The 12,912-nt window shown below is 53.5% G+C and overlaps 5 protein-coding genes across 5 annotated transcripts; 3 read left to right on the forward strand and 2 right to left on the reverse strand.

Annotated features, from left to right (window-relative positions):
* Positions 1-256: 256 nt before the first annotated feature.
* HMPREF1541_07376 (uncharacterized protein) lies at positions 257-1,127 on the forward strand (the record flags this gene model as incomplete). Its single annotated transcript, XM_008721700.1, has 3 exons — positions 257-276; positions 346-376; positions 420-1,127. The coding sequence occupies 3 exons, from the start codon at positions 257-259 to the stop codon at positions 1,125-1,127; spliced, it is 759 nt and encodes a 252-aa protein (XP_008719922.1).
* A 1,184-nt stretch (positions 1,128-2,311) lies between these two features.
* On the forward strand, positions 2,312-5,160 carry HMPREF1541_07377 (elongation factor 2; the record flags this gene model as incomplete). The annotated part of the gene is made up of 6 exons (XM_008721701.1): positions 2,312-2,320; positions 2,442-2,494; positions 2,556-2,567; positions 2,619-2,705; positions 2,756-2,870; positions 2,917-5,160. The coding sequence occupies 6 exons, from the start codon at positions 2,312-2,314 to the stop codon at positions 5,158-5,160; spliced, it is 2,520 nt and encodes an 839-aa protein (XP_008719923.1).
* Positions 5,161-5,888: 728 nt separating this feature from the next.
* Positions 5,889-7,917, reverse strand: HMPREF1541_07378 (uncharacterized protein; the record flags this gene model as incomplete). Its single annotated transcript, XM_008721702.1, has 4 exons — positions 5,889-6,948; positions 6,994-7,077; positions 7,125-7,381; positions 7,426-7,917. The coding sequence occupies 4 exons, from the start codon at positions 7,915-7,917 to the stop codon at positions 5,889-5,891; spliced, it is 1,893 nt and encodes a 630-aa protein (XP_008719924.1).
* A 2,529-nt stretch (positions 7,918-10,446) lies between these two features.
* On the forward strand, positions 10,447-11,193 carry HMPREF1541_07379 (uncharacterized protein; the record flags this gene model as incomplete). Its single annotated transcript, XM_008721703.1, has 1 exon — positions 10,447-11,193. One exon carries the CDS (start codon positions 10,447-10,449, stop codon positions 11,191-11,193), a length of 747 nt encoding a protein of 248 aa, XP_008719925.1.
* A 144-nt stretch (positions 11,194-11,337) lies between these two features.
* HMPREF1541_07380 (uncharacterized protein) lies at positions 11,338-12,628 on the reverse strand (the record flags this gene model as incomplete). The annotated part of the gene is made up of 2 exons (XM_008721704.1): positions 11,338-12,110; positions 12,163-12,628. The coding sequence occupies 2 exons, from the start codon at positions 12,626-12,628 to the stop codon at positions 11,338-11,340; spliced, it is 1,239 nt and encodes a 412-aa protein (XP_008719926.1).
* Positions 12,629-12,912: the final 284 nt, after the last annotated feature.

Below are 12,912 nucleotides of genomic sequence, written 5' to 3' on the forward strand. Positions count from 1 at the left end.
GTGCAAATGTGCGTTTCTCAAGCCAAGATTTGCAGCTGCGCTAAACCGATAACGAGTTAGCGCTCAGCTAGCCCGAGCCTTATTCTGATCTCCGAACCTCGGTAAGACGAGCATTTCCCCCCGGCTAGAGTTAATGATGGACTCACCTCGCATTCAACTCTACATCTTCTCTAGTATGCTGCTCCTGTAGACTACTGATGATTCCATGAAGCGCTACAATATCATAGGGCTTCCATACTCCTACGTTGGGTCTAATATGAGAATGCAGCGACCGCAGTAAGTCCTTCCGTCAACACAGCCTCGCTCCGTTGGTCCTGCGATTCAGTGTTCGCTAACTATTGGCAGCGTTCTACTATTTGATATTGGTGGGGTCTGCGTAAGTACAGCGTCCTTGCTTTTTGCTTGCTCATCGTGTTTAGGTTGTCTCTCCATTTCAAGCAATCTTAGACTACGAGAAGCAGCATAGCATCCCCATAGGCTACATTAACTTCAGTATACGGGAGCTTACACCTAACGGATCCTGGCACAAACTTGAGCGAGGCGAGATCAAGAACGATGAGCATTTTATGAAGGCTTTCAAAGCGGATGTAGAGAAGCCCGAGCTCTGGGAGAAGTTTCATCGCCAGAAATCGCCGACCACGAAGATCCCGCCCGTACCGAGCATTGACACCGAGAGTCTTTATTGGACAATGATGAGCACTGCGCGAACTAACGACCCGTTCATGTACCCAGCGTTGAAGAAGTTGAAGGAGTCCGGTCGCTTTCACCTTGCTGCAATGTCCAACACCACGGTCTTTCCGGAAGGTCACGCGTTCAATGAGCGCACCGAGGAGGACGTGAGAGAGCTGTTTGATGTGTTCGTCAGCAGTGCGCATGTCGGGATGAGGAAACCGAATCGCGATATCTACGAGTACACCCTGGCTAGGATACGTGAAAAGTGGGGAGATGACATTAGACCCAAAGAGATCCTGTTTTTAGACGACATTGGTGAGAATCTGAAAATGGGCCGAACTGTGGGCTTTCAGACGATCAGAGTGCGTCTTGGGAGGACGCAAGAGGCTGTCAGAGAGCTCGAGCAGGCCACCGGATTACAGCTTCTTGACAACACCACGCGGGCGAAGTTGTAGATGCAGAAGCTTATCCCGGCGGCTGCTGCCGCCGGCAAGACTCGAGGGTGATGCAGCAGGCAAGATGACCACCTGCAGCCTCGATTCATAAGGCTACGCCACGAAGTCTCGCCATCATGTTACTGGCTAGAATTAGATGGGAACGGTAAACACTACAGACGCTTTGTTCTTTGCATGCCTGATGCTTCCCGCCGTTCTGTACCATCCTGCTGATTGTCAAATCCGGGAGAATGTCCAGCCATGTTGGCGCATAGCAACCGGGGGTGCGTTCTGACACTATTTGAGGCATTCAAAGAGAAGGTCACCACGCAATGGCCAGAGGTTACTAAGCCTGTGTTCGAAGCCTGATCTTGGACTTCTATCTAAGGATTCTCTACCACTCGAAAAACCAGGCCCTACTGCGGTCGTGCCTGTCCCTTCGTCAGAGCCAGGAGCACCCCAGGTCGGCGGTGGAGACGTTGAGATGACCCGAACGGGAAATGATAGTGGTCGTAATGGCAAAGGAAGCAAATGGGAACGCTTGGAATGAGTTTGATGCAATGGGCCTTGGACGAGTCCTCAAATCACAGATTCGCCACGGGTCAGCAACTCCTGGAAGACACCAGACATTTTACCCTGGTCTGCTGATGACTGTCTTTGATCAGACAAAGCCTTGCCCTTTCATGAATGGGAGTCACAAGTGGGAGTCTACTTCACTCATATGTGGCGGTGATTTTTGCCAGGTAACTCGTCGATGCTCGATTTCAAATAGCATTGAGCTGCGTTTCCGATGGACCAGTGTAACCGAGTGTGATCAAGATCTCTTTATTGTGCGCTTTCTTGAGGCCATTGGAGGCTGTATGTCGCCGCTGACCAGTGTTTGGATGGTGCTAGCGCGCCTTGAATGAGTCATTCCACTTGAAAGTCATGTCTGCGACTCATTCACTGCCCAATACATACTGCCCCTCACTATACCAGTGTCTCGCCACAGTAACCAATCAGGTGCCGGCTGGGTAGCGGCAGAAGCGCCAAGACTATCACCCCCCCACCTGCGAAAATGTCTCCCGGTGGTCTTAAGCCATCCCTCGTCCTGAATCTTTCTGCGCACCACCTGCATCGCAGCTTGTCTACGCTGCTGCTAGATATTCAAGCTCACGAGAGCGCCCTACCATTATCTAGCCAGTTGACTCAACAACACCGCCAACATGGTTAATGTATGTTGATCTGCCCCGCAGTCTCGCTGTCTCGACCCCGCCACTTAGGATTCTTCGATCCTGCCCTTCACAATGAGAGACAGCTTGAAAGAGAAGCGACAGCTACTAACACGATGAACAGTTCACAGTCGAAGAGATCCGTGAGCTCATGGACAAGCCGAGCAACATTCGCAAGTCAGTTGCGCTCCACTGACCCACCGCCGCAGGAATTTTTGCTAACTTTCTGATTCTACAGCATGAGTGTGATGTGAGCAATAATCTGTGAAAAGACGCCTGGTACTGTACTGACTCTACGAAGTGCCCACGTCGACCACGGCAAATCTACCCTCACCGACTCCCTCGTCCAGCGAGCCGGTATTATCTCCGCTGCTAAGGCCGGAGAAGCGTATGTGGCGAATCTACATATGAAAAAGAGCGGAAACTGACGGTCAATAGTCGTTTCACCGATACAAGAAAAGACGAGCAGGAGCGTGGTATCACCATCAAGTCTACCGCCATCTCCCTGTATGCGCACTTGCCCGATCCTGAGGATCTCAAGGACATTCCCCAGGTACGCACCCTCGGCTTCTTGAACAACAAGACGCTGACAAATGCAGAAAACTGTCAGCAATGACTTCTTGATCAACTTGATCGATTCACCGGGTCACGTTGACTTCTCGTCTGAGGTCACTGCTGCCCTCCGTGTCACGGATGGTGCGCTTGTGGTTGTCGACACCATTGAAGGTGTGTGCGTCCAGACCGAGACCGTCCTCCGACAGGCTCTTGGTGAGCGTATCAAGCCTGTCGTTGTCATCAACAAGGTTGATCGTGCTCTGCTCGAGCTCCAGGTCGAGAAAGAAGACCTGTACCAGTCTTTCTCTCGTACCATTGAGTCCGTCAACGTCATTGTTTCCACCTACTTTGACAAGGCTCTCGGTGATGTCCAGGTCTACCCCGAGAAGGGTACCGTTGCCTTCGGCTCCGGTCTCCACGGCTGGGCTTTCACCATCCGTCAATTCGCCGTCCGATATGCTAAGAAATTCGGTGTTGACAAGAACAAGATGATGGAGCGTCTTTGGGGCGACAACTACTTCAACCCCAAGACCAAGAAGTGGACCAAGACCTCTGATGGTGGCGAGCGTGCCTTCAACCAGTTCATCCTGGATCCCATCTTCAAGATCTTCGATGGTTTCATGAAGGGCAAGGTTGACGAGGTCGTCACTCTGGCTGACAAGCTCGGCATCAAGATCACCAGCGAGGAGAAGGAGCAACCCGGCAAGGGTCTCCTCAAGACCGTCATGCGCAAGTTCTTGCCTGCCGCCGATGCTTTGATGGAGATGATGGTTATCCACTTGCCATCGCCCGTCACTGCTCAAAAATATCGTGCTGAGACTCTCTATGAGGGTCCCTCGGACGACCCGGCATGCATTGGTATCCGCGACTGCGACCCCAAGGCCGACCTAATGCTTTACGTCTCCAAGATGGTTCCGACCTCCGATAAGGGTCGTTTCTACGCTTTCGGTCGTGTTTTCGCCGGTACTGTCCGCTCTGGTCTCAAGGTCCGCATTCAGGGCCCCAATTATGTTCCTGGCAAGAAGGAGGACTTGTTCATCAAGGCCATTCAGCGTACAGTTCTCATGATGGGCAAGACTGTCGAGCCCATTGAGGATATGCCTGCTGGTAACATTGTCGGTCTTGTCGGTATCGATCAGTTCCTGCTCAAGTCTGGTACTCTCACCACCTCTGAGACCGCCCACAACCTCAAGGTCATGAAGTTCTCGGTCTCGCCCGTCGTGCAGCGCTCAGTCGAAGTCAAGAACGCCAACGATCTGCCCAAGCTGGTTGAAGGTCTCAAGCGTCTCTCCAAGTCTGACCCTTGTGTCCTGACCACGATCAACGAGTCTGGTGACCATATCGTCGCTGGTGCTGGTGAGCTTCATCTCGAGATCTGCTTAAAGGATCTCGAGGAGGACCACGCTGGTGTACCTCTCAAGATCTCCGATCCCGTCGTCTCGTACCGTGAGACTGTTGGTGCTGAGTCAAGTATGACTGCTCTGTCCAAGTCTCCCAACAAGCACAACCGTCTATATGTCGTTGCTCAGCCTCTTGGCGACGAAGTTGCCAAGGCTATCGAGGCCGGCCAGGTCAACCCCCGCGACGATTTCAAGACCCGTGCCCGTGTGCTCGCCGACGAGTACGGCTGGGATGTCACCGACGCCCGCAAGATCTGGGGTTTCGGTCCCGACACCACTGGTCCCAACTTGCTTGTTGACCAGACCAAGGCCGTGCAGTATCTCAACGAAATCAAGGATTCCTTCCTCTCTGGCTTCCAGTGGGCCACCCGTGAGGGTCCCGTCGGTGAGGAACCCATGCGCGCCATCCGCTTCAACGTTATGGATGTCACCCTCCACGCTGATGCCATTCACCGTGGTGGTGGCCAAATCATCCCCACTGCTCGTCGTGTGCTCTACGCTGCCACCCTGCTTGCCGACCCCGGCCTCATGGAGCCGGTCTTCTTGGCCGAAATCCAGGTGCCCGAGCAGGCCATGGGCGGTATCTACGGTGTGCTCACCCGCCGTCGTGGTCACGTCTTCTCCGAGGAGCAGCGTGTTGGTACTCCTCTGTTCACTGTCAAGGCCTACCTGCCCGTCATGGAGTCCTTCGGTTTCAACGCCGACCTGCGCGCCGCCACCTCCGGCCAGGCCTTCCCCCAGATGGTGTTCGACCACTGGCAGATCCTGCCCGGTGGTTCGCCGCTCAAGACCGACTCCCTGCCCGGCCAGGTCGTCACGAAGATGCGTGTCCGCAAGGGTCTGAAGGAGGTTGTTCCCGGCTACGAGAACTACTACGACAAGCTGTAAAAAGGTGGTCTCCTCACAACAAGCGACGGACGAGATGCGAACGAAATGTCTATGTCCTTCCCATGTGCAACGCCGTCCACGAGTGACTGCCTTAGCAGACTGACCCACAACGCTCTGCTAGACACACACGACAAATTGAAACGAAGACCGACAAGAAAGAGAATGATCACGTCTCCCTCGTGTCTCGTTTCCGCGGACCACAAACTTTCTCGGCCGCCGAAGGTCTTTTTTCCCTCAGATTTGTGTGTTTTTTGCCTCCATTGCATAGCATAAATGACTGCAAACTCGATGAAAAATGAAAAAGTTATTCTAGATCTGCTGTCAAGGAATCCGAGCGCAAGAAAGCAAAGCAAGGCAGATAGAGAATAGACAAGGATGCTTCAAGTGATGGTGCTTTTCTGTTTTCGTCTCATGACCTGATATATACGTTCTTGAACCAAGAGTTGCTCATCTGCTACAAGTTGTATCGGCTGTACGATACCAGCAGAGACAGATGAGAAGAGAGGACGATGCACAAATCGCCAGATTCAGGGGAATTTTACCATCAGTAGCCTTTGATGGATCACTTTTTCGTTCATTTTCTCTGTTTAGAGCCCGTTCAGACCAGCCTACCATATTGACAGCGATGTCTCAGTTCTGTTGTAGTCTGATGCATGAAATGCTTACATCTGTTTCAGGATGTGTCTCGACTCTTGTGAGGAGCGATTGCTCGACATCTGTGATATGAGTCATCCGACAAGCTTCTGCTCGTCCGAACTGGAGCGAGTGCCTCCCATCTCGCCGTCATCATGGTCGCACCGAGGCGACTTGCGCTTGGGACTGACGTTGCTGACCGCCTTGGACACCATATCGCCAACTTCGCCAAAGCAACCCTCAACACGCGCCTTCAGAGTCGGCTTCTCCACATTCTCGGCAAAGCCAGCGTTTACGAACTTGGGCCAAGTGTTGGTCAGCACTAATTCTCTGATGCTGGCTTCAACTCGGTCGAATGTGCCAGGGCAAAATTCAGCAGGGACCTCGATATCTTCGGGAAGGTTGCCATCGAAACTAATACGAACGGCTTGAATCTGACTGTAGTGCTTTCTCTCGGCGGAAGGCATGATGTCGACCATAGCATGACTGTTGGCAGCCAGAGTCTCAGATGGTAGGCCGTGCTCCATGTCGGTAGAGCGGGACGTGCAGTCAGCAAATGGAGTGGCAGCATTGTCGGCAGCATGGTTGTTGATCTTTGCAGCAGCGCCCGCAAATAGCGCCTCGAGTTCCCGGAGATGTGCTGAAGAGATGTTGATGGGAAAATCCGAGTAGCGGATGCTGACAAAGGAAGAATAGATGCGTACGGCGAGATTGTATTGCTGACGACGAAGTCGGTCGCTGGTAGGTCGGATCTCAGTCTTCCGAAGGAAGTTCGCCTTGACAGGAGACTGAACCGCCCAGCCAGTCTTCCACTCGTGAACATGAGTCAAGAAGCTGATATTCTCACCAGAGAAGTCCTTGAGGGCCGCAAAGAGCAGGAGTGGCTTGGGGTTGAGCTGTAAGCACTTCTCGAGCGAGCTGAGGGTGTAGAGTTCCGGATTGCGTGTGCTCTTAAAGCTCCTCGCCGAATCTGAGGAGGACCATTTCGAACCAGCTTTTGTTGAGTCACTGCTGTAGGTGCTCCCGTATTTCTTTTTGTGTTCCCACTCTGCAATGATCTGGCGAGTCTCATTCTCCAGTCGACGGTTCTTGAAGACTTGATAGCACGGGACAAATATAACGAAACCTTGCATCAGGATGATTGAGGGTGCGAACCTGCGGTAGTCAGCACTGTCACGCAGTCACAGCGAAGAAACTCACCATAGAGGCGGAACAAAAGTTTTCGTTGACGGGGCCATTGCAGGAAGGTACAGTGCGGCAAGCCACATGGGCGAAGCAGGAAGACTATGGCAATTAGCAAGTATCACACAAGACAAGTGCAGGCTCCTTACCCGGCGATGCAAGTACATGCGGTCTGAAGGCGCCATCCGTGTGTATCTTTGATGCTTCGGACCTTATAGAGCAGGTAAGGAGCGTAGATCCACGACCAGGCGAACTGCCAGGCAATAGATGGCCACCATTCCCACCCCTTACGGCACTGGCTGGCTTGTTCGCGATAGTCAGTAGGCTTGTTGACCCACTCGACAAGTCCGAAGTTGTCGTGAAATTTCTTCGAGATGAGGAAGACGATGAGGACAAAGAAGAACTGCTGCCGTCAGTACAGTTTCAGAATATCATTTGGGGAAGTCTGACCTGGGCGATCATGCCGATGCCAATGAGATGCAAAGTCCGCTTGGTAGGGCCAGAGTCTCTCAGCTTTTGCACCAGAATCCGCCAGGCTGGCTTCTTTGCGTCAGAGCCACCGCTGTTGCCTGTCCCTTCTTTCGGAGCAAACTTCTTCTGCAGCATGGCCACATGGAGCAGCTGAGTGTTGGAAGCATGGTAGAGTGCAATGCCCAGAGGGAGGTAGATACTCATAATCCAGAACTCAGTCGCACAAGGGAAGTTGCCGTTGAGAACGTAAGCGATCATGCAGAGGAACAAGTAGACATGAAGAGTAGCCACACCACCGACACAGAGAGGGATGTTGCGGATGCGTAGAGCTGGTAGGTCGCGGTTGCGGAACAAGAAGATTGAGCCAGCGACCAAGGCAACGGTCCAGACGGTGGGAACGGTGATGTAGATGACGCCGAGCCCGTCCATGTTGTAGTCGAAGGACATATCGTGGCCCTTTGCAAACTGCATGATGACTGAGGCTTTTGAAGAACGGGATGGGTTGTGAGTGTACTGGTGGGTGGTGGAGAGAGTCGCGTAACCGGGCGAGAGGCTGCCGGCAGCCTGACTAAAAGCGGAAGAGGAAGTGGCGATTTGCAATCTGCAAGTGCCGTCCTCTTATGAGCACAGGGCAATTGTAACCTGCGTAGAGGATGACCACTGGATGATCACTGAGATGTCGCGGATGGTCGCATGGACGACAAGGGTGAAATGTCGTGGAGGACAAGGCGGAAGATGGTTGAACAAGAGGCACGTGCCCGAGGATACGTTTGTCGAGGTCGAAGACGGGGGATGGGAGGGGTCAGAAGACAGTGAAGACGGGGCACAGGCGCAAGGGAAGTGTAGCAGAGGCCAGGAAACACCATGAACAGTAGGGTGAGAGGCAACGTCAATGGTCTTCTTCATATACCACCTCCCAGTGACTTGTGCTGAGAGTCAACACCAACAACAGACATTTCCGTAGCAGCCATATGGCGTTTCCTCCATACATCGATGACTTTCGGTCTGACGTGTTGGGAGGATCAACTTCGGACCGCACAAACTCCAGCGAGCACCTCAGTGACCAGTCTGCCGCGCCGTGAACGTGCGGCTCCGAGTCTCCTGTGGCTGCTTCCGAAGAGTTTCGAGCCGTCTCGCCTCTCATGGCCGTCTTCAGCTGTTTTCTCGAACATGCCTGATCCTTGCCATTTCTGCTCCGTCGCCCGCAAGTGGACCTATGACTTGCCGATAAGCGAATCTCTAGCCTGGCAAAGACGATTCGAAACGTTGAGATACGAATGTACCGATCAAGGGATCAAGGTGACACAGGAAACCGTTTTTCCCCGGCTTTGGCCCCCATGAAATGGCGTTTCAATATCGGATAACGGTCAGCCCCTTGCCTTGACCCCAGCGACTTTTTCCTTGCAGCGGTCCAGACCCACGTCAGTTTAGTAAGAGAAAAGTTGATCGGCGCATCGAGCTAATGCATGGACTTCACGTGGCTGGCAGTTAATGGATGGTTCCTAGCTGCGAGCGAGCGATTTCGATCCCAGCCAGAAGCCTCCCGCCTGTACCACACACGAGGTCTGACACACAAGTTGTCCAGACCGTCACGCAAAACGGGCGCTAGCCACGGATGCTCCCATCGCCGGGAAACTCAACGTACGTATCATCAGTTCACGGATTGTCGGGGAGGAAAGGAAAAGAACAGGTGGAATTAAAGGGAGATGGGGATTCTATCCGAGAGCAGACATCCTCCGGTCATTGGCTGTCGCAGCCTCCAGCTCGCGGCACCAGCAAAACGGCTCAACGGCCGCTAGCGATATTGCAGCAACCTCCACACGGCTGTGGGGGATCAACAGCTGACTTCGATTCGCTTGCAGGCGAGTCCGTCAGGCGAGGAATGTAGCACACCTTGCACAATTGTCCTTTTAATACGGCTATCTTTATATGTTCCGCACATGCAGACGACACATTGCGCAGCCATCGAACCAAAACCAGGCTACGCGACACCGCACCAGCTGTTGTGCAGCTGCCGATTTGCACATGACCTCCTGCGACATTGCAGGAGCGTGTTAGGCGTCGCCATTCGGAACTCACTGAATTGTTCAATACGGCAGAGTATCTGTCGTGCAATTAGCCATGGCTCTTGCAGGCATAGGTTTAACACAAGATATGGTAATAAGTTCCCTCGGAGATCTTGGTGAGAAAGAGTACGATCATGAGTTGACCTTCATATACTATCGTAGCGTGCTGTGTTTATCGTCATAGGGAAAGGGTTTGTGGAACGAAAGGCTGGCTTACCACGGTAGCACGTTACATTGCACAGCATTCGCATCGATCATGATGTGCGTACCATGCCTCGCCAGCAAGTACCGTCATCAAGCGGCTTGTCAGGTATCTCTATCTAAAGACAACGTCAGCGCTGCTTGCAGAACGGCAACCAGACAATTCAAATGGATGTTGTGTTCAGCATATGTAAGAAATGAATATCAACACTCCAAACCCGTTGAGAGACTCCGGCGAGAGTCTCCGAGAATGGGTTCAATCGCAAATTATATCATCAGGAGATGACAGGGAGATGAGAAGGCTGCAGCTAACGTACCTGTCAATATTTTGGCTGTGTATTCTGTGGTGAGTTAGCCAATCTCTAGTGCGCGAAGCCATTCGCTATGGCAAAGGTGGCCGCAGCAATTCCCTTCCTGGTCAACTTCCTATTCACGTCCGCATCAGGAGCCGCGATCCAGCTACGTATGGACGGATACAAGTGTCAAAGACACGCTGGCTGACAGTGTTGCAAGGACTCTTGTAACGAGGAAGAGAAGACTTTCCACCTCGCGAACAAAAGTTGAAAATCGGTGAATCGCTTGGCACTTTCCGGCAAGCCTGCCTCATTGGGCACGCGTCTGCTCGCGGTCGAACGCGACCTCAATTCGCAATCTATGGATAGCGAATTGCTCACTGCACCCATCCGAGTAGCCAGGTCATCTGTGTTCGCAAAAACTGTGTACGCACGCCGTCATGGCCAGAAGCCAGCCCATAGCGGCCGAGAAATTTACCTTCCTCACCCGCCAAATCCGCGCTCTCTCCGCCCCGCTCAGCGTCCCCTCTTCTGCGCACACCACTCTTCCGTCCGTCTCCGACAAGACTCTCGCCGATGTTCTCGTCAGATCTAATGAGAAGATCAAGCACCACAATCGTTCTGTATTCTCCGCGCAAGCTACACGACACATTGCCGAGCAAATCGAGACACTTTACTGGAACGAGGTGCGCGTGGAGCTCGAGGTCAGTGGTCAAGCGTCAGGAGAGACGGTCGTGAAGAGAGACCTAGATCTGGGTACAGACAAGGGTGTCAGGGCATTAGGGGAGAAGTGGGCCGACGTGCTAGCCGAGGAGACTGAGGAACACGAGGAGGGTCATGTGGAGGAAGATGAGCAGCGGGCGAAGAGGTACGAAGACAAGAGAGTCCAATTGCTGGAGCTGTGTAAGAAGAGGGACGAAACAGAGAGAAGGCTCGAGAGGTACAGGCGCCTGCGGGCGCTCCTGCAGCCTTATGAGCAGCCGCAAGAGCACATACAGCCGAATCTGGTGACAAAGGACGGGGAGTTGGGGAAGGAGCTGGAGAGGATGCGAGTCCTGCTCGCACGCGTAACGGCGAGAATGGGAGAGCACAAGGACCTACAGGGGCAGAGTGTGGCAGCAAGTGCAGATCAAGAAAGTACTGTCGGGTTTGAGGAGAAGTTGGCGACGATCATGGACATGAAGTGAGCGAGATGAGAAACGCCATACGATGTGACGAAGTTATGAATTGATACCCTAAGATGTTGAGGCATGCGCCCCCGGGAGAAGAACGCCACCTATGCTCTATGCCGCATAATCGTACACCACCCACCGAGCCCACGTGTTCGAGCGTCAGTCATCCTCAACCTCCTCAACTGTTGCATGCCGCTTCGCAGGCGCAACCGTGGGGGCCGGCTGCGCGCCCGAGCTGACAGCCGTGCCATTAGCGGTAGGCGCGGCTGTCTCCGTCGAAGTTGGAGCATGCTCCTTAGTTTCCGCCGCAGGTGCATCCGCTGCACCCTCAATAGCGGCGGTCTTCTTCTTGGACTTCTTCTTTTTCTTGCTGTCGCCCCACTCATAAACCGGTTTGAAGCTGTCGAAGAAGCCAACATCCTCAAACAGGTTCGGGAAGATCCACAAACCTGGTGGTATGGTGAAAACCGTAAGGCAGAAGAGAATAAGTCGAACAATGCCCAACCCGAAGAACGCTATCAGTAGACACATGGCGGCCACTGAGAGGTACCAGACGCCCTGGCGCATGAAGAGGGGCCACAGAGGGAAAAGCACCACCGTAAAGGCAGCCAGAACAGCGAGACCCGCCCAGACCTTGGTCTTCCATTGCGAGCCTTCATAAACCCACACATAGTGCATCATGGGTTCAAACTCCTGCTTGTGCTCGATCTTGACTTCCCACAGCCCCTTGATCCGTTTCTCTTTCTTGGGTTTGGCATGGTTGTGGCCCTCGTGAGGATCCTTTTTGGAAACGCGGAGAGCGAGCATCGAGAGGGGCAGCATCTGGAGGGCGTTACGGGCTTCAAGTTCGTTTTCGACCTTGGGCATAAGCGGGTCTTTCTTCTGTGCCTTCTTGTAGGCGTCTGACTGTAAAGCCCGGAGGGCGCGCTTGACTGGTGAATTCATTAGCCACGATGCCTGATTCCTTCGGGGGCCTGTACTCACCCTTGAACATATCCTTGCGCTGGCCGTTGAAGATGCACGTTCTCGTCTTCAGATTCTGCGCTCGCAAGAATTTGGCAACTGCCAGCGCTTCTGGCTTCGCCTCAACAGGCTTGGTGATATCGAGTTGTTGCATGCGTTGTTGAGGTTGGGGTTGTCCCTGACCCTGCGCCGGTGGTTGACCAGGAGCCTGGCCAGGCGCCTGTCCCTGGGCTTCGGCAGCGGCCCTCTGCTTCATCATCTGCTCTCGCGCTTCGGCTTGTTTCCTCTGGACGAATTCTTGGGGCGTGATACCGAGTTTCTGTGCCTCCTCTTCGATGGTTCTGCGCTGAAAAGCCTGAAACTCCTCGAGAGTCATACCACGCTTCTGCGCCTCCATTGTCATGAGTTGCAGAATCTGTGGTGGAATTTGCTGCGGTTGCTGTTGCCCAGGTGGTGGGGGCCCAGCCGGAGGACCGTTAGTAGCCATAGTGAAGGACAGTGCAGTGAAAGGGCGGCTTTAGCCGATTGAAAAGTGGCCGGAGTTCACTCAGAATCGTCGTCGCTGCAACTATTGTTTTGCGGGTACAATGGCCGGATGTCGTAGGCGACCAAGCGCTGTGGATATTATGTTAGAACAGAACAGATCTACTTTGATGCCACAGCCCCAAGTCGGACGCCGCAGCCGGCCCCTAAAGTCCCTAGGGCCAAGGGGGGCCATGGTGCAAACTCTCTTGGCGTGTTTGTCACGATCTTCCCACCATTCGCTTACCG

Source organism: Cyphellophora europaea, assembly GCF_000365145.1.
Source record: "Cyphellophora europaea CBS 101466 unplaced genomic scaffold supercont1.7, whole genome shotgun sequence".
Classification (NCBI taxonomy): Eukaryota; Fungi; Ascomycota; class Eurotiomycetes; order Chaetothyriales; family Cyphellophoraceae; genus Cyphellophora; species Cyphellophora europaea.